Source organism: Aphelocoma coerulescens, chromosome 12, assembly GCF_041296385.1.
Source record: "Aphelocoma coerulescens isolate FSJ_1873_10779 chromosome 12, UR_Acoe_1.0, whole genome shotgun sequence".
In the NCBI taxonomy this organism is placed as follows: domain Eukaryota; kingdom Metazoa; phylum Chordata; class Aves; order Passeriformes; family Corvidae; genus Aphelocoma; species Aphelocoma coerulescens.
Window position 1 is genome coordinate 10,056,485 of NC_091026.1, and position 26,913 is coordinate 10,083,397.

Sequence of the window (26,913 nt, forward strand, 5' to 3'; positions counted from 1 at the left end):
CCAAAGTGAGTTGGAGTTGCATCTCCTTCAAAAGGTCAGACATGGAACCAGTAGAGAAGTGAATCAGGGAGTTGGTCTGCACCCACTGGATCAAATAACAAGAGCCAGAGTAGCTTTAAATCATTGATTTCCTGTTTTCTGAGCAGACCATGAACATCAGTACAGTATTTCATTCCATTTCACTCTGACCTCGACTGACAGAGACATTTGCCCATGGTTTAAAATACTCCAAATGTAGGATTTTTCTTCAAGAGGCTCAAGTACATAAGTAAAATTCATCTTTGTTTTGTCTGGCCTTTAAAATACAAACCCAGAAGCACTGAAAAGGATGCAACTGACCCCCAGTATTAGATTTGTTTCTCTTATGCATATCTAGTTTCCCTATGTAAGGGATCCCTACAAGCTATAAGCTTTCACATATTTTCTTTAGCTATACAGCAATGGATTTTTCAAGCAGGGAGCTGGGGCTGGATCATTCAGTCCACACCTCTACCACCACCAGAATGAGGTAAAATACTTCAGAGCACTGTCCCGATCAACAGGAATTTGTAACCAAGACCACCTATGGCAAGTATGTTTGGCATTTCTTTGCATTTAATTCAAGCACCCCATTTTAGTCCTCAAACTGCTGTCTGGAGAACAACTTCTGTCTTATATTGTCCATGAAAATTGCACAAAGCCCATTTTAGCAATCCACTCACAGTGGGAAAATTAGGTCTTCAGACACAAAGTGAACAATATTGAGAGCAACTTTAAAGTGACAGGCTTTACTGCATGTGAACCATGTAGGTAAACATGGAGAACCTGGGTTACCATTACAAAACTTGCCACAGACTTTGCTAAGAAATTCACTCACATTTTGTTTTCTTGTGGCACAGGGGAATTGATTATATGTCAACATATAAATCAAGAGCCTCATGCTGAAATCTTACATCATTTTCAGAGATTTGCTTCCCTTTTTAAATTTTAATTTGTATAATCACAATAATGCTCCTAAAGCATTATGTAAAGAACCATAAAAAGGGTGAGAAAAACGTTTGTGTTCAAATGCAGACTGAAAAACGCAAAACAGAAATCAAAAGCACCCAACAGTTCAGCCCTTGAGATAAACAAATGTATCCAATATAAGAGAACCCATTATTTTAAGACCAAAGGAAAAGCCCACTAAGATTTTCAAAGCAGTTTACTACAGACTAATAGAAAACAGGATACAGAAAAAGTCCACTAATGACTTTTTGCACTGATATGTCAGACCTTTTTTTCCTTTATTTATCCAACTTCCATTAAGTTATCAGCCATATGCCATTGCTCATAGCTTCTTTAGATAAAAACCTAGCCATCCTGCTGCCTCTCAATGCTGAGTGCATCTTTCTGATATGAGATACAGCAACCATGCTTCCCTGCAATGCTGATGAGAAACTGCAAAGTTAAAATAATTAGTCTCAATAACATGTTAGAGAAAATACTGATTACGAGTGAAGTATTTATAAAAGGAGAATTGCACATACATTATAAAGACCCCACTTCAAATACTGAGGACCCCAACAAGTTTAAAAATAAAAATCAAGTTCAGAGCCCAGTCGCTAAGAGCTGAATCTTTAAACTTACATCCAAGAATATGGATAAATACAAGTTTATCCAAGAATAAACTGAAACTAAGAAAGCACCATTTCAGCCCTGAGGTTTAAAAATACACCAAGTGCAACCCTGCCAGAATCAGCACCCTAGCAAGAAAAAACACTCTTGAGAAGCATAAGCTGGCCACACATTGTAACAAAGTGCCAAATACACAAAACACCATCTCAGTATCATCCAGAAGTCCATCTTTATAAGCAGAAGGGGAGCAGCAAACTCCCAAGTGCAGGACCAAAATGCATCCCATACCTGCTGCTTTTGAAAGCAAGAACTTCCTTCCTCCCTATTCATCTACTTCAAATTCAAATAAAGAATAAGGTATCTCATTTTCTTTCTTCCAGTATCCTCTCTTGGTGGTCAGAAGATACCAGACTACACTGGCCTCTTGTCTGAAAGGCTACCACAACTTTTAGTTTTCAGTCAGCTTGTGTTTAAGCTGACTGAAATGAAAGCAACTGAAATGAAGCAAACTCCAATTCAGACATAAAACTGCTCCCTACATGTAAGCAGATCTTTTTATAAATTCTCTTCCAAACATGAAGAATGTCAAATTCTTTGCTTTTTGAGGATGGCAAAGCCAAATTCCATAGATGAGCAAGCAGCCACGTATTTAGTGAAGCTGGCAAACCACTCCTGCTCGAAAGTATTGAAAGGACATATGGGCTGTGAAGGCACAGGAGAGCAACAGTGAGCCATCAGAAATAAAAAGTCATCCTCCATCCAAATATTCAAAAAAAAAATCTTTTATTTTAAGAAATTATGTACCAAGTATTTTCTACATTCTCTGAGATGCCTTTGTGGTTCATGTTGTAAGATTTCAAAACAGCATAAAATGGAGGTAAAACAGGAGGTGTCAATAATACAGGAGCTGTCAATAACACACCATAGAACAGCAAGTTACACAATGCAAACTCTGCCCACTGCTCAGGTTGTGGAAAGCTTTCTCTCCTGGGCCAACATCACAAAAGCAGCTAGGACCATCCACAAAGAGTAGAAATCTCAAAGAGTCAGAAACAATTCCAAGTTTGTGGGTTGCAGCAAGATCATGTGGCTTAGTAGCAATTTTCTGAAAGACCTTGAATATTTCTAGAATCTATTATTTCTCCATGGCCTCACTTACCTCCATGTGGGAAAGGATTATAGCATCTGGAGAAAAAATTATGTCTCATTGAATGATTCTTTTAACTTAATTTTTTTAAAGTGAGGTTTATAAGGGCATTCACCATATGACCACTGTGGTGCTTATGTAACACCACACACATGCTATCAGATTTTATTTAACATATTCCTCCTTCTGGATAAAATAACACCGTAGCCTGAAGAGCCTGCACTGCAACACTGGAATAAAGCAATATAAAAGAGGATCCATTTAGCTTATTTCCTTTCTCAGCATCTAAAATATGACTATGCACCCAGTAAATAAAGAAGCAGGTCAATGACCTTACTCTGCTTTAACACCATAATTTTAATTTATATTACATGTATGCTTTATTCATGCAGACAATCACAAATCAGAAATTAGCAAGTGTTAAGATTAGGATTCTGCAGGTAAACTTAAGTGACCTGTGCTTAAGCAGTCTCCTCTAGCCTTTAAATATATAATCCCAAATTTTTTCAACAGAACCTAATCTATCCCATGTGTAGGCTGGACAAATCTCACTGAACAGAAAAAACTATCCTCTATTTATTTTCTTCTCATGACTGAACTGCCCGGAATTCATTATTTACTGTAAACCATCAAATTCCCACTGTATTACACGTAGGCTATCTTACTGGAGTATTTATTTGGTAAACTCCAGTAATCTTGTCACCCTTGTGATATAACATGGCATTACACCTCACCGCAGATAAACTCAACTGCATCATTTGTCATGATCCAAATTCCCAAGGAAAGAAAACCAATGCCCAGTTTTTGAGAGCAAAAGGCTGATTTTTCAGAATTATTATAATTTTATAGCAATTTTCCTCATCCACAGCAAAGCTCCTAATAGACTCAACCACTCCAGGCAACTTTTAACTCACACTGAAGCCCCTTGATCCATCCCATCCCTCCCCAGCTGCCACACGAGAATGCTGTGACAGATGTTGCCCAAACCTCACTCAGGTCATGACTCCTCCTGCCTGGGTGTTCTGCCCCAGAAGACAATCGGGCTGCTCAAGCACCATTACCCTCGCAGCATTTCCCAGTAAAACATGTCCTTAACACACTCATTGGCTCCCACCCCTCACCTCTGCCCAGCATTCAGCAGGAGTACCAAGCCCCACTGCACTTTTATTTTCTCTCTGCTTTGCCTCTTATAGATTTGGGTCAGTCTTTTCACCCAGGAGAGGACCACATCCCATTTTAGTCCTCAGGCCAGAAGAGCCTAAGAGCCATACACATCAAATGTCTGGTACGTAGGGAATAGATCCCTACAGTCCCTAGATATGTGGAACGATGCAGAAGGCAGACACCTACCATAATCCTTTCATCTCCAAATGACTAAAATATCTCATAGCAGGTTTTTTTGGTACCAAAAAAGGAATATTAAAATGTCAAGTGTCCTAAATTAAGTGGTAGTGCTTGTGCCACCTATCACTACAGATGACAAAGTATGCATTTTTAAAGCATAGTATAATGCCAAGTGAGTTTAGGTAGCAAGTATCTATGCAGAGAATGTCAGACCCATAGTAAAACCATGACACAGAAGCAGCTTAACATTTACATTCCAATTAAAATTTCTGCAACTTATCAAAAATATTTCAATAAAATATTTTTCAAAGAAAAAAAAAAAGTCAAAACCAATGCAAAATTATAGGTTAAAGAAAGTCTGTCTGGAATTTTCTTCTTCCAACAGAACAAACTGAATTATTTTTTCCAAATAGATTTAGGTTTAGAACAATAATAATACTTTTATCTGAAGACTTCAAAGTCACATGCAAAAGAATATATCACAGTAAACACAGGGTTGAAGGTTTTATAGAAGAATTTCTACTGGCATTTTTTTCCCTTCTTCTTTAAAAGAAATTTGTTTACTACCAGTCTTTGAAAAGCATAAAAGGGAGGAAACTATAGGGAAAAGAAGTAAAACTTTTACGTGTAAGGAACATTCGGAGCTTTGTGAGAAGGCTGGTTTTGATAGAATATGCGACATGTAGCCCAATGTGAGTAATATTATATCTCAAATAAAAATCAGCCCATGAATATACATAATCCAAAAGGTAATTCTCCCAATCTCTGAAATGTAATGGAGCCACTCTAGATCACTGAGGCATGAATATTTACCGTATTCAGGCTTTACTGCTCTCGATCTGGGTTCAATTTTGCAAATTAAAATGAAGGCTCTGTGGATAGAGAGATTAAAGAAGAGCATCCCAAAGCCTGCCTGTTTCCTTGGTGTGGTAGCAGTGATCTGGTTACCCTTCTGTTGGGTTATTTCTTTTTACTTATTGGAGTAGGTCAAAAGCAATTGAGAGTGGAAAAGGAGGTCATTACTGGGTCACAACCTTGGAGTTAAAGGCTCACTAAGGAAAACAAACACAGAGTGAACATAAAGCTGTATTTAAAAATAAAACCTGGAATGAAAAATAATATTTTCAACTCTTCACTTCTATTTTGACAGGTCAAGGGGAGAAATAAGAAAAAAGTTGTTTTGCTCATTTCTTTCTCATGAACGAAGTTCTCCTGTCCTTTCTCTAAAACAAGCTTGTTAATAGAAGCCATGATTTATACAAAATGAAACAAAGGTGATGAATAATTACTGAGAGATCTGGTAGGCTTCATTAGCTATGGCAAACGTTAACATTAATCGTGACGATTTGTACATTTTCTAGGAAACGCTTGGAATATAAATCCAGCAGCACTCGGGTGCAATACAGCAAACAAGCAAGCACAACACGCACAGCAGTACAAATCAAATGATATGGTGCTACTCCTGGTGAATTCCTTCTGCTAATTACAATCAAAACAAAGGCTACCTTTGCTAGGAGAAGAAAAGAAAAAGGAATTAATTACTATCAGACGTGTATTTTTCACCATACTTTTTAGTTTACGAAATAAAAAACAACTGGCATACAAAATCTTTATAGCTTTCCCTCGAGGCAGGATTTTTTTAGTGGCAAATTTTAAAGAGTTCAACTGGTAAGCAATTTTCTATTACAAGTCAGTAACAGTGATTAAGATTAGATGAGTAAATTTATATCCTCTGGACTGTCGGATATTTGCAAAATCTAAGCAGCTAAGTCTAGAGTAAAGAAAAAATGGATTTATCCCTACCACCTTGGCAAATAACAGTAAGCTATTAAAGGAACAAAGCAGTACAGTGCAAAGTTTGATGCAGCAAAAATAAATTCTAATGCAGAGATACCTGGTAAAAAAATGTCAAGTTTACAGTAATGATCCTGATTACTTCATTCAAATACAGCCAAGGGAAAATGCGGGTAAAAGGTCAGAAAAACGGATGAAAAAAAGTGGGGAAAGAATGAAGATATTCCCTCTTATGAAACTGGACATAAAGGCAAAATGTAGTCGTCATCAGCTAACAAAAACTGCATTTACTATACAGAGGTGCTATGTGATAGCTTATGAAATAAAAAATTCACACTTTTTTGCCTCTGAGCTACATCATGGTACCAAAGGGTTACTGTGCTTTGAAACCTTCACCAACAGCCTTACTAAACATTTAATATTTTTCTTTCTGCTTTCTTAAAGGCCCCAGATGTGTTCTTGCAGATCAAAAGAGACCAACTTATAAAGTTAAACGAAATCAAGGGCTTTTGTTCCGAGGCATCGTTGCTGAACTAATTATTCCTGGATGTTGTTTAATGAAATAGCAGTGCCATATATTAAAACAGTTAACAGGATGAGTTGCGTGAGTTATAGGAAAGGTCTGATCTGGGATTATAAATTTTAGGTTTTCTTCAAAGGAGATGAAACAAACTACTCGCAACTCCCCAGTCCTTTCTGTCACTGAAAGACTGAAATAAAAGAACCCAAAAACGTATGAAAGTTGAAATATCATTCTACGTATTTACCCTTCCCTGAATGATAGAGAACTAAAGATGGGGGAGTTCAAAAACCTCCTGAGATTCTTTGAGATGGGGAAATGAAGATCTAAGTTATCCTGTCTATTCCCTGAGTGCTACAAAGCATAAGTTAAAATTAATACTGGTAAGTCCTAGAAGAAACTTCATTTTAGACATACACGCGCAGAACAAGAAAGGACTCCCATCTTAAAGCAACCCAACACAAATAGTTACCAGAGCAATTAAGTGTATTTATTATCAGGGGAAAAGGCATGGGGGTAGGTAGACAAAGAGGTATTCCAGCATCAAATTATTAGCAGAACTAGATCTTTTACATTATTCTGCAGCCCCTAACTGCACTACTATTTTTGGTAAAATGCATATTTAACTATACAATTACCTTACTGAGAGAAACAAAAGACCCTTAAGATCCCTAAGGACATCTCAGGCTAGGAAGGCAACTTTTCACTCTTATACATTCAGACAATAAACACTTTACTTCCCTACTGATAGTCTCTTCGGTGTTTGTATTTTACAGCCTGACACAGGCCAACCCAACACTTGACACCTAATTAACAGACCTAGGAGCTGGAGGTCCTTATATTGATCACACTAAATGGGATTAGTGTGAAATAAAAAGTTCAAAGGGTCTTGACCAAACTTCACCACAGCCCAGCTGTGACAGCTGCTATGAATTTGTGTATCCAGTGCCTCACGTTTTTATTAAGAGGGGTCTGGTGCACAAGAGTCTGCAGTAGCCTATGAGATCATGAAGGTTCACTAACAATGTCAGGCTCTGTAACTGTAGTGACTGACTGAAGAAAAAATCCTCCTGCTTGTTTGCATAGGTCTTTTTGATTAACTCATGAAAAGGGTCCCTCACCTCTGATACAACAAGCATTTACAATAGACGTAGAGTTGTGACTTCTCTGCCTCTCAAGGATTTGTTAACTTGCTATGGAAGAGCTGTCCAATTTGAAAAACCCTAGGTTTGACTATAAAAGAAATAATTCCTGATACATGCTGCAAGCACACCTAGTGTATTCTGACAATGACAGCCAGGAGCTGTATTCAAATGATGGAAGTACAAACTATTATCTTCTAAACACTTCTAATCTTCTATTATCTTTCTATTTGCCTAAACCTTTCAGTTGTAATCAGGTGAATAAATATTTCTATATTTTCCACACAGGCACTTTCTACTGGCAGTCCTGTTGACATGATTTTTAAAACCTTCATCAAGATCCAAAGAAATTACAACTATTATCAGCATATTTTACTATTTCTGAGTACCTATGCAAATTAATCTCTTATTTAAAACAGGCAGCCTCATTTTCCAGTACCAAGTTATCACAGACACCTGTAACAGAAACACAGGAAATCCACTGCAACTCAGGGAAGGGAACTGGCCCATCGTGCAGAGATGTGCAAGTACCACTGAGGTACAGAGAATGCTCAGCAGCATTCTCTTGGCTAATACAACATTTACCAAAAGATTCAGGATGAACTATGAACAAAATGAGATTTTGCTTTTGTTGGTGTTTCTATTTATTGTTTTGTTTTAGAACACACGCTATCAGAATATTTTCTGACAAATAGGAGAAATATCGGCTCTGGGCACTTATAATATCAATGATAAGGAAACAGGCATCAGTCAGGAGAAAAGAGCTGTCAATTTATAAATAATTTTAATCCATTATGGGTCTTTTAAAAGGAAGCTAGATGTGGTCCATGAGGAAACCTTAAAAATAGGCTGACTGGGGTTACAACACGCATGTTTAACAGAGGAGGCAGCTCCGGAGCCATCCGTAAGAGCACCTGACAGCAAAGCACCAAGCAGAGAAGCTCAGTAAAAGTAATGGGGGCAACTTGAAACCTATGAAAAAACAGTAGCCTGTTAATGCTGGCACGTAAAGGTATTTCACAGAGTAAAGAACAATTCTTTAAGTGGTATTGCAGCACACCAAAACCCAGCTTTTCATTTCCTTCATATTTTTTTACTATCTATCTCTCTTCTGCTCGATTTCTTTCCTCGCAGAACCTGTCACTTCTTGTCCTTTGGGTCTCAGAACTGTAGCTGCCCAATCACACCTCCTGAGACAACTTTCCCTAAAATGGCCAATGACATTTCAAAGTAACACAATTAGGCTTCAAAATTAACATTCCAAGACTGGGAGAAGATTACACATGTGAAATGCTCTGTATGCACTCAAGACTGGAAAACTGCAACTGTCACTCCCTTCCAAGTCCTGAAAGCTAGAACCTTTTCTTTTTATATTAAAGTTTAAATTACATGTAATCCAGAGTGTGCAGGCCACAAAATGAGATGGCTGAATCCAGTCCAAAGAAGCTTATCTAACCTATCCAGAAATGCAAAAATTTTTCATTATTGGAAACTAAATAGTTAGGGTTGGGTGTTGGGATTTTTGGGAAGGCAGTGTCTTTTTAAAAGTTTCATCCGATTTTTTTAAGTACGTCTTCATGATCAGGCTTCCTTATTTGCAGATTTTTTTTCATCCTAGTCACTAGCTCTCATAGGTCCAATACAACAAAAAGCACTGTGCCTTCCTATGTTATCAGTTTATTTTCTCTGTATTAAAAGATGCATTAATGTTCATCCACAGTAAATGTAAACATAGAAGATACTCATATCACAGTGAGACTGCAAGATTCAGTTACTTGGAGACTGAATAAAGATGTAATTTGGGATGCACTGTCCCAGTCCTGTATGAGTTTTTCAGCACAATGCAAGGGGCTTGAAAGGAAAATATAATTTCACTGGAAGTGACTGAACAGATTTAGGAAGTAAAATGTCTACTAGAAAAGCCTATGAATAAGCCCAGAGTGAATCTGAAACTAAAAACTGACCGCTATCATTCGAAAGGAAAATGTCAATGTTAGAAACTCTTGCTACAACAGCCAATGCTCCTTAGAGGAAATTAAGTCAGCAAGTTGGTACAACTGGTGGAAGTTTTATCACTGTCTTTCAACAGCAGGAGTGCAGGAAAGATAATTTAAACAGAGATGAGGCCAAAGATAAACAGAAAAATAAGAAAAGCTTTTAACTTGGCCAGTAAGCCAAGTTTCTCTAAGGAGATCCTTGCTTCACACTGAAGAGAATGAGCTTCAAGAATCAGTAAAACAAAAATGAGAAAAAAAATATACATGCAATGCTTAAGCATACCATTTATATCCCACTGGCTCTAGATTCCATGTGTAACATATGTACATTTCATATTCCTTCAGAAAATTAGATTTAGAGGAGAAAATTTTTTACATAAAGTTTGACAAAACAGCTGCCATTAGTCACTTAACATTTTCATTTTTCTGTCTTTTTTAAAAGGCAAAACAGTACTGTACCACTGAAACATTCTCTGTTCAGCCATCATAATTTTTTGCATCCCCTTTGGATATCATATTTTAAAACTATGAAAGTTTCCTTTCCCTTTTCCTATAAAAGGTAGATACCACATTGCCTTTGGGGTTTATTTTATAAAAATGGGATAAATTGCACACTGTTTACAAAACATCACATCACCTTATTTTTATGAAAATATTTTTTTAAATCCCAAAAGGATGCTAATATTTAACAAAAAGCATAAGGTTAGCCTATTAGAATACCAAATCTGACAGGTTATCTAAGGCAAATATGAAAGTATATATATATATATTTATATAAAGTTATATAAGGCAAAATTTCTTCTGAAATTACTTATTTCAGTCATTTCAGAAGAAAAACATGAAACCCCAGTACCTTACCAACCATGCAACAATAGAAATGAGGTTGCAATGAATTCCAGTCTAACCCTCACTAGTGGATTCCAATTACCATGCTCACAGGAGAAGGAAAAATATTGACAAAATATAGCACCATTTTTTCTGATAAAGTAGTGAACGCTGCCACAGAAAACATCACACAGATGTAAATCTACCAAGAAAATCAGGTTCCTGCTGAAACTTCACTCTTTTTAGTCTTCTTAGACCCCTGGTACATGAAGGGATGAGCTCTCACTCTGAACAGAGACAAGGGGATGAAAAAGGGATGCTAGTATGAGGTTTAGCAGCAAATAAATAGCTTTGCTGTTATAAATTTTAGTAGAAACATTATTAGTTAAACTTACTGGGCTTTGTGGTTTAATACACATTCAGCACAAGTCATTTTTCTACAAGCCTTTGGCTCCATCTGCTGACTTTTAATATTAAAAATAATTGATGAGGTTGAAAATGTTCATGCTTTTGGAACACCTACATTTTTGTAAGTGTGGTTCAAAAGGTACAACTAAATACCCCAAGTGTGTGGTCTTGTAAATTTGTTAGTTAAAATCACCTTGAAGCAACAACATTCCAGCTCTGAGGAGAAGGTACCTGAGTGAGCCTTGGATGTACAAGGGGTAAACACGTCTTGCTTGGAAGACTGGCTGGAATCAGATTTAAACAACAGGTAGACATCTGGATGTTTGTGCCACAGAATCACCCAGCAATTAAGTACAAACGTGAGAAGTGAGATTCTGAGCAGACTAATAAAAAGAATCAAAAATCTATAACACAACCCTTGTGAGAGCTCACTGGAGACATTTGCTCAACACCTGCCTGTGCTGGTTTCAGCTTCTCCCATTTGCAGAAAGATGTCTGCTTCAAAGAAACTAAAGCTTGTTTTATTTATGAACAAATAAAAAAAGATAAAAAATAACCCTGCAGGTTCAAAAGCACAAATATTTGCCTGTTCCAACTCTGATTTATTTTTCTTTATTGCAGAATTCTGATCATTATCAGAGCACTACAAACTCAATCTAGGAAGAACTGCCACATGAAAAATTGCATATGAGAAATGCATCGAATGTGCTCTTTAAATATAACAGGGGGAAAGTCTTAGTCCCAAAATAAAACACATTTACAATGCTTCATTGGCCATTTTTTACAATTAAGCAACTAAATCCATCATTAAAGCACAGCAGTCTGCTTTATATAAACACTGAGCTCTCACGGCTGCAAATTATTTGAGTGGTAACTGGGATAATCAGCATCTCCGTGAATTTGTTTTCCTTTCTGACTTGAACTTTTACTTTCTATATTAGAAAAATCTAACAACCACACTCTCACGACCACCCCCTAAAAAAAACCCCACAAAAACCAAAAAACCCAACACACTCAACTTCCAAAATTTGCTGTGCCATCTCTGTGCACTCTGAAAAGTACCTTCCTGTTACTATCAGTGTAAGAGAGAAACTCAGCCTCTCAAACCAAATCCCACTTGCTGCATTTGCTACATTTGGAGAAGATTTTTTTCTTTATGCTGTTCTTAGTTTCTATATCAACCTATTGGAATCTTAGTATCTGACTTACAAACAGGTAAAAAAAACAATAGATGGAATAAATTACATTGGCAAGGGGATTTAAATACAGAATGAAATCTTAACTAGGTTAAAGCTAAGATTAAACAGAATCTGAAACAGATCCTAGAGCTCACTCTTTATCACAAAAAAAGGCTCATCTTCATAGCTTTCTAGAAAAAAAACCAAACCTCTTCTGAAATGAAAATATAAAAAACCTCTTACATATAGCACATGCCACAGATATTGTAGTTTCTAATAAGTTTCTTTTAAAACTATTAAATGTTTATAATGTCTCCTTCAGATCCCAGGCTGAACCTAGAACTCCACTACTTTGAAAAACTTAAAACACAGGAATCCAAATTCTGAACAAAGATTACCAACGAATGTTAATGGTCCACAAAACATTACGAAGATACAAGACTCATTTCTACATGGCCACGCTCAGATACAGGTATGGCTCCAATAGGTTTAAAACTATATTTATAACAATATTCACACTGGGGAAAATTATCATCACACAACTGAGACTGTGGGAGACATTAATGAAAACTTAAATATAATCACATTTCAACATAAATCTAACCTGCAAATTTGATTCTTCATATGTAGGAAAACAGCAAGAAACTCAGCACGTGTACTGTAAAGCACTGCACATAACTATAAAAATTTAAATCACATCAATGCATTCTCTGTCCAAGTGTATCTAAATCCTGACTCAAATAAAAAGCCTTGGTTGGTGTCAGCATCACTAGATGACACAGAACAAATGAAAGGCAGGATTAAAACTTCACATCTGAGCTGATCAGAAGGGATGCTGTCCATCAGGGACAACAAAGTCATGTAAAAGAAAAAGCAGTAATACAATGTTTGATTTGCAGCCTTACACTCACTGTGCCAGAAAACGTGAACGTTATGGATTCAAAATAACATTAACTCAGCCCACTCCTCATTCTGGATATCTAATGGCATGTTTTTACAACTGTTTGTAATGTACATGTCAGAAGGACTAAGTCTTTCTTGTGAGTCACAGTATAACCACAAAACTATGCCTGAGCATTAAGTTTTCTTCCCTACTCTGTTTAAATCTGGCGTAAAAACTTCTTTACCTTTCTCTCTCCCCATATATGCACGGTCAAAGCACCTCGACAATATTGAATACATGCAACCCTCAGACAAGAATTAGAACCACCCTTATTTAAATAAACAAAACAAACAAAAAAACCCAAAACCCCCATCCTCATGAAAATTTAAAAAAAACAAAAAACGACAACAAACAAAAAACCAAACACCACAAAACCCCCACAAACCCAGTGAATAGAACCCTTACCTTCACATTTTCATTTGTGTGCTTTTACTAGAGAATTACTGTCATTTTTTAAAAACACTGCTTTGTTTACTGCCAAAAACATCCCTTTAAAAATTAAGAAAAAACACCTCAATGTTGGAAAAAATCTCCCAAATCAGTTCAGCATATACATGTTTTACAGAGGTAGAGGCTGCTGAAGCTACAATTGCCTTCCCTAAACATGTTCTCCTTACTCTTACTAACCCCATTCTCTCTATTCCTAATAGTAAATCTCAAATTGGGAAAAAAATTCCCCCCTGCCCCAAAGATTTTAAAATCTCCAAGGACCTCTCCAGAAGGGCAGCCAGAGCCTGTGATCTCAGCTCTGACAAACAGGGATGTGCTGCCTGCACGGATCACACATCTGGAAAGCGGATTTAAAAATGGAAGTTCAACAACCTCCTCTGAAAGGATGAGTAGGCAGGAAAAGTGAAGATGAAAACAAAGCAAAGACAAGTAAGAAAGACCTGAAAAAAAATTTGTACTACAAAAAAGTGTTTGACCACAATTGTATTTTAGAACTTTTGACTAATCTGTTAGTCCTTTCTGCAAGAAAGGAAAGCATACACTGTGATTTCTAACAACCTAGGAATTTTCCACTTTTCCTACTATTTATGGAAATACATGCCCAAAAAATATTAACACACCAGAATAAATTATGTTGAACTTCAATCTTATGTAACATCTCAGACTCACCAGAGGGCTCAGAACAAGTTGGGGCCTCGCTCTGTATCCTGTGTTGGAGAACCTTCTGCACCTCCACCCATAAGTGATTAAAGACCTACCCTGGGGTGAAGATATCTAATAACCTCCTCTAGAGCTCAAACAATCAAGCAGCCTTTGACAAGACCAGAAGGAAGCATTAACATGAGAGTCCTTGCCACCTTAATACACTTTGTACACACAACAACTTTTGCCCAAACAGGAGCACCATGGCAGCAACAGAAAAGGAACATTTGAAACAGCAACACATGTACAAAACATTATTCTTGTTTAATCACCACTTGACTCCAACTTTCTCCTAAAACTGAATGCAAAATAGTTTACAGTGGGATTCATTATTTTATTTTACTTTATTTTACAAAGATTTGCATTTAGACAAAACCAACTGGTGTTGCTCTGTGCTGTCTCAAGGCCAAACTGGACATTTGAGTCCTATTGAGCATTTATTCCAATCCTTTAGAAAAAAGATGTATTTTCTAACTTTCCTTCTTCTCTGTGGTTTTGAGTGTTTGTGGTATACCTGCATATTCCTCACTCCCTCAAGACTTCAAATTATTGGCAGCTAATCTCCACAAGCAGGATCAACATCATCAACTGGGCAAGAAAATACCACATGAATAATACCCATATTTCAAAAATGAACTGATTGGTAACAGTACATATTTTTCCCCTAAGCCACCATTTAACTTTTTGCAGTCCTATGTACTAGGTGTTGCACATCAGAGAAAAACCCCCTCGAGGGATGCTTAGCATAACAGTCTATTGAAATTCATTATATAATTAATATATTATTAAGGAAAAGCAACTACAACACAACAATTGAAATGAAGAAAACAAAAGCAAGTAAGTTAGAGGAATACCAAGAAAGAGCAGAAAAACTTCTAGACATTCTGAAGCCTCACACAAAACTTACATGACAAACAAATTTCTGAATTGTTTTCCATACCTCTATCCCCTTTCTGCTGAAGAAAAAACCTTGACAGGTGTATATATACACCAGGGTAATTTATTCCAATGAGTTAATCTGTTCTCATGGCTGATTCCTGCCACCCAAACTGCACAAGCATTAAGGCCACCTCTGCCATTCTGCTGCAGAATCTATTACACACCCTATACACATATATTGAGAGAATATATCTTAAACAGAGGTTGCCTAGAGAGAAACAGCTTGACTACTAAATCTGACTTTCACAAACACCTGACGATTTTTAAGTCTACAGTTTTAGTATTTAAAAATGTATTAGCTACAGAGACTCTTTAAAAGGCTGTTTGACCTTTCCTTGTTATTTTTAAAGTGTGAAATGTTTATTCTTGATTATTTATTCATCAGAGGAGAAAGAAAGGGAAGCCAATTTTACGTCATAAGCCTTGAAGCTAATCTTTACTCCCATGAAGAGCCTGGGAGTTTGTAGCTTTCATTTCAGACAGCTGCAAATGAAAATCTGTATCTAGGCATTTGTATCATGTTCATCACAGTACTATCTGGGCAGCTAAACTAATTATATCATTCCAGCTGATACTGTAAGTATTGGCTCTCTCTAGTATTAACTTTTCCAATTCAAGCTGTACCAGCTATTATAACATGAAGTTATGGGAATATTTTAGTGAAGAGATGCATCTTACATTTAGTTTCAACAATTCATGTCATTGTCACAGACATACAAGACAGATTCAGGTGATGAGCTGAATAAACATTTAAAGAACAAAGTAAATTCTCATGTAATTTTCATAGCGGTATCAAAGAATAAAATGCAGGGAGTTCTCTAAGTGAAGTCATCTCAGAAACACACAGTACAAGGCATGAAATCCAGAGGACTTGCTATGGTGTCATAGCAATACTTCAAGAAAGTATTCTGGTAATAGAGTAAATAGAGATTTCTGGGCACTTACGCACTAATCCACTTTCTTCTGTCTCTTGGTCAAATTTATTTTCAGCAGCATTGGTTAACCAATGTTTTCAGTATTCAGATCCTTTCTTTGCCAGTGGCCAGAACTGAGCAGAACTTTATAACATCCAGACCACAGCTTAGTTATTGTGGAACTTGCTGAGATGTTCTGCTTCTAAAAGCCCCATCAAATGAGGAACTGTACTATGTATGGATGACCGAGGAAGAAGAGAGGTGACATTCCCTTCCTTCATTCTGGTTACTGAAATTTTGCCAAGGCCTCCAGCATTTGAATTTAAATATTTAAAACATGAGAGTTCCTCTCTGCCCTAACTAAGCCTTCTCATAATATTACAGTTCCAGCAGGAATGCCATGTGAAGGCTGTGTGTACCATACAGGAGGTTACCTGCCCAATTACTACTCAAGCATCCCACTAAGATTCCTGCTCAGTTTGTGTACCTGCATGTGGGTCTGCTTTCAACTGAACTGCACTGAGAACAATTCTACCTGATAAATTAAAAGAAATAAAAATAAAGTTAATGACCTGGCAGCAGCAATGCTTAAGTTATGCAAACACAATCCAGCCATCCTTTCCCTTAAGGAATTACCATAAAGTTAAACAAAAAGGCATTTGGATGAAACTTGTGATTACTACAGCAATGTCCATTAACTTAGTTTCAAACTGATCTTGAACCCCAGGGCACACAAAGCTAAGAACACAACACTTGATCCCTGGAGCTGCAATGGCTCAACAGGAAAGATGTTACCTACTAAGTCCCAGGATAACATGTGCCTTTTTGTTCAGCTGCATCCCAGTCATGGCTTAAAATTGCAACAGCAGATGAGAAAATGGAGAAAGACAAAGGTTTTTTCAATCTGTGGTGTAAGTAGAAAAGATCAATCACTTTGAAGAGCAAACTCTGAGACTGGAAAAGAAGCTAGAAACGGACGAAAAAGAACAGGTAGGAGAAAAAGTAGAGTAAGCAGAGAAAGGAAGTTGAGACAATATAGAAAAATCTAGATGTCAAGAGTAATCTTAACAGCTCACTAGATGTTTAGTTTTCTTTTCAACCTTGTTTTGGAGTAACAAACCTGCATATTTGTTTATCCTCATATGTTGCTATTCCATAGCCAAATTGCTCACTCATGTAGCATACAAGAGCATCATCCATTTTTCCATTTGTGGCACACTTGAGCACTGGGATATAGAGGCTTTACCATCAGATCCTGCAACCCAGTTGGTAATTCCAAAAGAGCTACAGAATACTCAGCATGAGAGATTACACAAGGATGTCACATCTGCCAGCAGTCTCCAGGAGTCCAGGGAGGACACTAATGTGGCAAATTAGTGGGGAGAATGCCTACATACATGGGGCAGCACATGCAGTCACTAGTGGAACTATCACACACTTCAGTGCCAAGACCCAACTCTGAACAACTCTGCCTGTATAATTTTCCTGTCAGTACAATGGTTCCTTCTTCAGATCAGTTTCTTTACCACCTTGTATTTCTGTCACAACTTTCTTCAGCTTTTCTAACAGTTCTCATGGGACAAAATGTTTACTGAAATCTTGACAGAAAAAAAACGTAACTTGACTTATCTAAGAAAATCGGTCATGATATCAAATAAAAGTATGACATTCACATCACACAGTATTTTCTTCTATTTAGAGTCAAGATCATCTTGTATTATTTTTTCATTCTAAACCCCACTGAAGAGCATACCAGTTCTCAGGCAGTAACAGCTCTCTGCACTAGCTAACTATTAAGGCAAAATTATCTGCATGGCAATGGCACAAAATCCACACTCCAAATGAATCTCACACATTAACCACTACCAGTCAGCATTGCAGACAACCCTGCACAAGCAAGCAGTGCCATGGAAATACTGCAGAAGTTAAGTCTACCTTGGAGAGCAGTATTGTTTCCAGCAATGCTGCACATCCATGTGGAGCTTTGATCTCAACAGTCATTTCAAGATGATTTAAATGGATAGAAGCAATGCAGAAGTTACAAATCTCTTCCTTTTCAGATTCACTGTAAGAAGAAACTCACTCTTTGCCTTCTAATGGATGAGAAAAAGTACCCCAATGGTTGATCTTGTACCCCAACTGTCTCTATCTGGCAGGGAGCACAGGGTACACCTAGATCTCCAAGAAAAGCTGCAGATGAATTTCAGTATTTGAAGAGTTAATTGGCCAGCACTGACTAGGCCACTTTTCTGCCTACAGAGATCACATTAGACACACAAGCTCCGAAAATACAGTGTATGGTTTGGATTAGCACTGCTCAGGTTGGCTGCTCTCCCCTGGCTTCCTTCCCTTCTGCTCTGACCAAGTAGGAAAAAATTAAAAGCCCCATGATACATATCAAGATTCCTTTCTATTATGTATTATCCCTGGTCCTGAATAAAACAAACCTTAATGCACAAAGTCCTTTATCTTGCTCCCTCACTTTACTGTACCTACATGATACTCAATACAAAATTGCAAGCGATATGAACTAAACATTGTACTTCAGTAACAGGTAGTGAATGAATTGCAACATACAAATCTCTTCCTGAACATTTGTATTCCGGAGGATTTTTTGTAAGTCTGAAGTTTTTTCTAAAATTTTGTATGGTTTTAAATACAAACTTAAAACAGGGTTTGTGCTTCGCTTGAGGTTGTGTTGGCTTTTTTTTTTTTTTTTTGAGGGTTTGGTGTTGGTTTGGTTTTTTTAAAATGTGAACTAAAACAGAAATAAAAATCAAAACCAAAAAACCACACAGTAAAAAGTTACAAAACCATACTTGAAAATGAGGGAACTGATCTTCAGAAAGAGCTCAGCATCTGCTACTCTTATTCTCTTAAGAGATCAAGCCAAAAAGATTTGAGAAGTTTTTATTGCCAGATCTAAATTTCATTCCACAGGCACAGGATCAGGTCTTTAATCCTTTACTTAACCACAAAGAACTGTGCAGAGCACTTTAGTTCTTCCAAAACAACTGATAATATCCTAAATGCTGAAAGCAAAGTACTTTCCAGTATAAGCCAAATCCTGCATATTTTGCTTTTAAGTAATGCCACAGCAGATGCAAAACCAGTAGGATTCACACTGATGTTTTCTAGGAAAGAAGAAAATCTCCAAAAAAACACAACCCATGCTTTAGAAGCAGCAGACAAATAAAAAAACCAGTTTAATTCTTGTACTGAATTAAACAGCATGTATAACATTATGTTTATACATTTAATTTATTGCTTTAGGATTTAAGATTCTTGCATTTTTTCATCTTTTAATATGCACCATGAACTGCCTTTTCACAATTTTAGCAGCTACATTTAGGTGATTCTCCCCCAATCCAATTCTCTGAACTGCCCTTCTTCACAGCATTCCAATGAAAAGAAAATGTTCAAGGCAAGCAAAACTCAATTCCCAGCAGAGGAACTGTTGCATCTTAAAGGCTGTTTATATTGGTATTGGGCAAGAAAAACCCAAGCAGCATAGGAAAAAACAGATGTAGAAACAGTATGCAGACTCTCAGAAAATTCAGCAAGGGTCCTCTTGATTCACAGTGCAAAAAGCAATCAACACTGACTGCAATTTGGAAGGGGCATATTAGGAGGCCCAGAGTGCTCAAATTGGTAAAAGCAAAAACTTCTTTAAGATTGCACCATGAAAGTCTGCACACAAATGTCTTTGTGATCCACTTCAGTGGGGTTTGATCCAAGTAAGTTTTCTGAGATTTAAATGTCCTCTGACAAGGCTTAACTGTGCAACTCTGATAAAAGTCCTTAAATAAACTAAAATTAGTTCTTACTACATGTATATATATACTAAAGCCCACTAATCAGAGGTCCTGGGACATCAGATTGACTGAAGTATTCACATGGACAAAAGCAGATCTCTCTGTTACAATTTTAATAGTTACAATGGTTTGAAGGAAACAGTCTTGCAAATACTATTTGAGTTATTCTATCAGACAGTGGAGAATTTTTTTGTTGTATGAGCCACAAAACCTACATAATGTTTGCCAAAACACAGACCAAGGTTATCTAGCCAACAAAAAAAGCTTAGAAGAAAACATCTCTCTTCATATGGTTGAAAGTGTATGAAACCATGAAGCTTCTCAGTATCACACTTACAAAAGGATGCTTCTTGAAAGTTCATGAAGTCAGTATAATCTGACAGTCAATAGGCTCCTGCCAAGACAGAACCACTACTGGTTTAAACTAACACTCTCATTTACCAGGATACCTGACTACATAAACAGAAGCAAGTTTCTCACGTTTCTCATATCTGAGTCTCACATGACCTTTTGAAAGTTCACCTGAGTACTGAAACAATCCATATGACTACTCTCCAAAGACGAGGGGAGCATTTCATAAATGAGCTTGCAACTCTTGAGACTGAGATGCTCTACACTGATAATGGCAACTGGCTACTGCCAACCTCCAGGATGGCCAAGGTTGGAGCTGGTAAGAATATTTCTCTTTCCTTTTAATGAGATTTATTACACAAGAAACAACTTTGTGCCGTACAACACCAGATATATTATTCAGATTCAGCACAGAGTGAGAATCCCCACATGATGATCCCCTAGAGAAAAACATGAATGTATCCACTCAGCAGGAACACAGCTACTCAGCCTTCAACACACTCACAACTTCTGACACACCCGGAGTAGAAATGGCAGCACACTGGACTTTACAGAGGTTCCAAATCATTTATTAACCTCCACCAGCCACTCAGCTTGCATCAACCTGCTCCAGCATTTGTCAGCAATTCATTAAACAGGACAGACAGGAACCTGACTATAAGACAAGGAGAAAAGTTTCTACTACTTACAATTCCTGAAATAGAGCCCCAGCAGTGGTCTTCATACTTAGCTACCATGTACGTGCTCTGGCTCTTGTACACCCACAGCCCCTGATCACAGGAAAGGCAATGCCAAATGGACACTTTCAGGATAACCAGATCCATGAGCTGTGCACATCTCTCTCTGCCTCCTCACCCAATTCAGACCTAACCTCTTCTACAATCTTTCACAGCTCTTAAGAGGGAGTGATTCTTATAAATCAACCTGGAACATTTTCCGTGCCCTAAAACATCTTTAGATGATATGTTAGCATGTCTTTGTTTCACCCAATCTTCCAGTATTTCTAATGTGCTTGCAACTGTGAAATCCAAAGATAGAATCAAGAACTCTGATTTCCCCTCTCACCTGGATAAGGAAGGCAAAAGATACCTTTCCCCCACTGAAAAGAAAACACTTTCCTTTTCAGTTAAAGTGTGCTATGGCAAGACCCAGCAGCATTGGAGTTTGACATTCATTCTCACTTGAACTAAGATCTCTAAACAACATATACTTTAGATATCAGTAAAATAAAAACCTATCAGTAAAACGAAATGAAACTAAATTGCAAAAAATCCTTATTATTCAAACTCCTGTAAGTTTTATAAAGCAGAAATACAAGTGTCACAAGTTGTTGCAGTTTATAAACTCAAAGACTATAGAGATTGAAAGACCACTGAAATAATCTTAAGTGACATTCAGAATTCTGCCAACACTATGTTTTTGCTGCAGAAATCCTAAGTTCATGCTCTTCAAGGTGGATTTCAAGTGCTAAGGAGCAAATAGTACTAACTCAATTGGATAGTGAACTGTTTGCTGTGTCAAAGCTTTTTGCCAAACACATATATATAATTTTTCTTTTTGCTATATGGATAATCAACCCCAGATGGCAATTTACATAGGCAAAGCATAAAGGAATCCATGCACTGCTGGTGCTCTCAGCCTCAATCAGAGCAAGCATGGGCGTTTGAGAATGTCACTGTTTATTTTTAATTGCTGTGTCCCTCCTTTGTGCAGGTTCAAGCGGTCAAAGATGTCGAAGTCCATTAGTAGAACTGGGAGGTGATGCCACTTCATTTGGTGAGAGGGTTCTTCAGATTTAAAAAAAGCAGCTGGTTTGTAATGTCCCTAAATGCCCAGCGGGTACCAGCTGTCAATCTCAGTTACCATTGGGTCAGGGCAAAAAAAGGTCAGAGAGAGTCATAAACCACAATGTGTTGTGAAATGTGCTTCCTCCGTTACCTTGTAGGCCTGAGAAAGGTTTGACCTTTCATAGGTATCCTAACCCAGCTCTGCATGATGCTGGCAGGGGTAAGTACAACACACAGCTCAAACTTAGAAACATTGCTTCCCTTTACAGTGCCTTGGTTTCCATATCTGTGCAACATGAAGGTGAATGTCCACAAGTTGCTAGTGACAAAATACAAAACTCTGCCCACCGCTATTATCATTCAGAGGCATGGACACACCTATTTCACACATAGCAGAGGAAGGTTTAATTCATTAACAGCAACTGGAAAAATAGCTAAAACTTTGAGGGAAGTGTTTGTTAATTTGTCAATGCCATAAGAGCCAAGTGATTTGGCTTTTCTTTGCAAATGATCTGTTTATCTGCTAGACTGTCTGTCACTTCAGTGACTGCTTTCCCAGTCACCTGGGAAGAAAGTCCACTAAAAAAAGTCACACTTAAAGCCTTTTCCAAGGTCCTTTTAAACACCTATTTACAAGTTTTCCACTATATTTTTGTCATTTCCTCCTTCATATGGATTCTCAAAAAGCAGACTTACTCCTAAACATATTTCTTCAAAACATTCTTGGACTGTACATGAAAAGCAGAATAGTCATTTTGAGATACAATCTAGTGATGCATTCTTTCTTTGCAAGAAATAATTACTCTGCCCTGTCTCCCCCATCTCCTGGAGCACAAAATGACAGGAAGTTTGGCCAGTGCTATGCCAAAAAGAAAGCAGTGAACTCGCTATGCAAGGCCCTGTTTGGGAAGGAGCCATCTCACACTCCTTGCACTCCTAACTACTTGTACCTCTTTGGACCCCAAGCATAGGCAGGCCCAGGACTGAGAACAGGACACAACAGAAAAGGAAGGAACACTGGCAAGTGGAGACCAGGAGAGGCTGAAGCTAGAGCTACAATCCCAGCAAGCATATTCCCTGCAGGAATTGAAAGCATGGCTCCAAAATAGGCTTCATGCTGTAAATAAGAATATGGGCAGTGAGGAGCTCCACTGGGGAAGCAGAAGTGACAGAGTACGTATCATACAAATCCCTTCTATGCAGAGGACAATAGGATATAAACTAGATGGCCACAGAGATCACTGAGGAGGCTGGCCAGAAATGAATTGTCAGCTATCAGCCAAATACTTCAGGTGAAATCAGAATGCCTCACTAATCCTTCACTTGTCCGAACAGTACAGTCAAAAATGACAAACCAGCACATTCACTCAGTGAAACAGTAAGGTCCTTACAGAAAATGACTTGTAGATAATACTGGCAGCATCGAAAGAGTCCCATCCAGGCTTGTTAGGCCAAAACTTGCCTGCCCACAGAACATAATCAGCTGGGTCCACTTTTAAGTGGTAGCTGCAAAATACTCCTCAAGTCTTGATCCATTTTGGGCAATTAATATTAAGGAAAAAATCAGATTAGTGCAAGTCAGCATCTGTGAAATAGATTTCACATGTTCTGAGCTATAAGTCACTTTGTTTTCTTTTAAAGGATGAATATATTTTAAGAAAATTAAATAGTAACAACAGTTGAGCAGTTCAAAGGCCACTGAAAGGTCTCTTTGACTTTCTACAGGCTCTCTAAAGAGCCCAATGGCAGCAAGCCACCTACTGCATCCCAGCAGTTCTCTCAGAACATGCTGACATCAATTAAAGCCTCAGCAAACAAAGAGAATGTGCATCAAGCATTTCAATGCCCTCTTTTTGTCATTTCCTTTGCTTTCAGACATTTCTGGAAGCCTACTTACCTGGATTCTTTTGCAAACCTTCCCACTGCAGCATATCTCAAATGAAAGTAACCTCCCTCAAACCTTGTTCAGTCCTTGGGTGCTTCCCATCTTGGAAACATGCCCACCTTGCTTTTCTGAATTTGAAAGCCTAACATGCTAATCTAGATCAGTCTTTATCCAACTAAATAATTGAGCAGGTAACCTTACTCACTGCCTTATTTAAAAATTACTATGCCTCTTCCTGTTATAAACTGGATTATAATAGAGTACAAAAATAAAAATTGAGAATAATTGAGTAATTTCAGATTGGAAGAGAACACACTCTTCTTTGTTGAGTGTCTCTCTCTATCAGGAAAAGCAGGGGGAATGAAAATGAGAGACTCACCTTCAGGGCAGGAATCTCCACACTGTCACCAAGGCTAACAGAGCCAGAAAGAATAGTCCCTGTCATCACTGTGCCTTGACCCTTGATAGAGAAACAGTGGTCGACTGCCATAAGGAAGTGTCCTGAGGGGTCTCTTGATGGCAGGTAAGCCTGAGACTTCAAGACCTGAAAAAAAAGATAAAAGCAGCACCATGCCTGGGTGAAAAGTCATGACAGCAACACAGCAGAAGGCAGGCAAGCAGATGATTGATTGAACAAGCTTGCAATTTTACTGATTTCAGGCATCTCCCAATGAGCTTAGAACTCACCAATGTCAAATTAACTGTGTGTGCCATGGAGGAGACACACACATAACAGCAGGAAAAGTTCGATTTTCTGCCTTAGAAAGATTTGGTGCTGCACATTTAGCTTGGTTAGCAAAACCTCACTGGCGATAAAGTTGCTGCCAAACTCAATATAAACACTGCAGCAAAGCAAAGAGAAAAAGAAATAACTGTACATGTGTCATCTCCCCCTTCCCACCCCACCCCCCCAAAGTACAATTTTATAGTGTGTTTTGCTACTTCAGCTTTTTTGGATTCTGTGAAAATGAACTTATGTACAGATATTAGTGCCCCATAAAGCCCATCTCTGCCTCCCTCTCAGAAAAACTGTAATACTGGGTTAAGTTTTCAAAGTCAACTTCCCCTTCAGATTTCTGTTAGCACTTCTTGAAGGATCCACTAAAAAAAACTACATAGGTACCATATTCTAGAGAAATTCTCTGAGTTTAGGATTTTTCTTTTGCTGACAAATACTATGTTTCTTAAAATATATCATCAGACAAAATATTTTAATTATAGAAAGGCAGTCATGTACTCAACAGTGCTTCAAAGGAACTGGCTCACTCCTGTCTCAAATCACTTTTGATCTCTGTTATACCACCTGCATATACACTTGGTATTGCCTTTAACATCTGGTTTTAAGGTCAAAAACTGCAGCTCAAGCCCAAGTTGTAATGGCAGAACAATGGAAAGTCTCTTAGGAAGGACAGATGGGATAATAGTTTGAAGTTCAATGGCAGGGCTCACACAGCATTTGCCAGCTCTTCTAACATTGGGTCTCAGTTGACAGAACAGCTGCAATGGGCGTTTCCTTTAAAGGTTTTAACCCTGAGGAACATCCCAGTAAGTCTAACAGGAACCAGATGAAGGCAGAAGTAAGCACTTGAGTATCTCCTCATCTCTAGAAACTGCTGTGGGCAGACTGGTCCTGGCTAAGTTTAGTCTAAGGCCATACTACATCCCATCCCCATGCCCATCCTGAGTCACACAGGCCTGGGAGGTGATAAAGCATTCAGTACTCAGCAGCCCTGAGGAACATCCTGCCTTTATACAAGCCTGGGTGCCCAGGACCAGACAACCTGAGATTTTTTGATGACTGATGCTGCACCTTAACTGCAATTTACAAGTACTTTAAAGCTGGCAGCATCCAAATCAGAATTTGACAAGTCTTCAAAGAATGATGCCTTTGTTTTGGGACTATTTTCTGCTGTCTGAAGCAACAGTTGCATCCTTCCAGGGCAAAGACATTCCTTTCCCTAAGCTAATTACAGAAAGGGTGACAAGTCTATTGCAAGCTACAAACTACTCTTAGTTATTTCAGGTGTCCTGCCCTTCACAGTATAAGCTTCATGCGACATAACTAAGGGTTTTGAACATCTGAGAATGGATACTTTCATGTTATTAGTATGTTCTTCAGACAGTACCTCAATTAATTCAGAAACACCCAGTGGATTCTCAGACTCTGGGGCTTCTGGTCCACCAGGCTTTGCTGCAACAGCAACAACAGGACACCCAGAGAACCTGAAAGAGAGAAAGACTTTCACCATTAGACCCCAGATCTCCTATATGTGTCAACATAAAGAACTTCCAGGCTCATTTGAAGGCTAGGAAACTCCCTCAAATTCCAATTTATCTGCTCTTCCATCAATGTGACTAACTGACAATTTCTTTTTGAATTACCAGCAGATCAGCACTACTGGACTTCACTATGAAAGCTTCAGTCCTGTTCCACATTACCTACTGATTCAGTCCTGTAACAGTCAAATGCAAGATTCAGTTTATTTCAGAAGCAAAGGTCTGTTGCTACCCAGTCTTAATGCAGTGGTTTGCATCAAAAGTCATTTTACCTGGAGACTAGCACATTCTTAACTCTCATTAAAACAATTATAATCCTAACTGTAAAGTCATACCCTTCAAAACAGGAGCCAAATGCAAGATACCACATGACTACCTGAGTCTGCAAGATCTGTAGACAACAGAAAGATGTGAATCTGCTGAAATCAAAGCCTGCAAAACTCACAAATCTCCAACATGCAAAGGTTCAGAGAGGCACAGTACAGCCAGCTGACCTCAGTTTACCTTTTATCCTACAATCAGTTTTATTCTTCAAGTCCTTAACTTACAGCAGATTTTTTTTTTTTAACAAATTCAGTCAGCAGGCTTAACTTTTGCTCCCTAAAATACAACCTAGTGTTGGTTATTGCATTTTTGCAAAAATCAGGATTAACCACATAAAACATATAAAAGTAATGGAATAATAAACACTAATTACACCAAAAAGTGACTGGTTCTCATAGGTACTTAATTCTTACAACAGAATGAGACCAAAATTTATTATTGTGGCCATCCTCTTGACACCCACCCACCACTGATTTTCTCTCAAAAGGGAGCAAACTGGAGGGAAGAGACTGCCTTGCTAAAGAAGAAATGTTAAGGTCTGTAAAGGGAGCTCAGTCATTGACCCATCTGTAATC

The 26,913-nt window shown here is 38.0% G+C and overlaps 1 protein-coding gene across 4 annotated transcripts in view; it reads right to left on the minus strand.

The window, feature by feature from the left end:
- The window catches only part of EEFSEC (eukaryotic elongation factor, selenocysteine-tRNA specific), a 122,753-nt gene that overhangs the window by 59,735 nt on the left and 36,105 nt on the right, over window positions 1-26,913 (minus strand). For all 4 annotated transcript variants that reach the window (XM_069027717.1, XM_069027720.1, XM_069027718.1 and 1 more), the window contains exons 3-4: window positions 25,864-25,960; window positions 24,117-24,281 (exon numbers count right to left, since the gene is read on the minus strand). In XM_069027717.1, coding sequence (XP_068883818.1) covers window positions 24,117-24,281; window positions 25,864-25,960 — 262 coding nt within the window. The remainder of the gene's footprint in view (window positions 1-24,116; window positions 24,282-25,863; window positions 25,961-26,913) is intronic.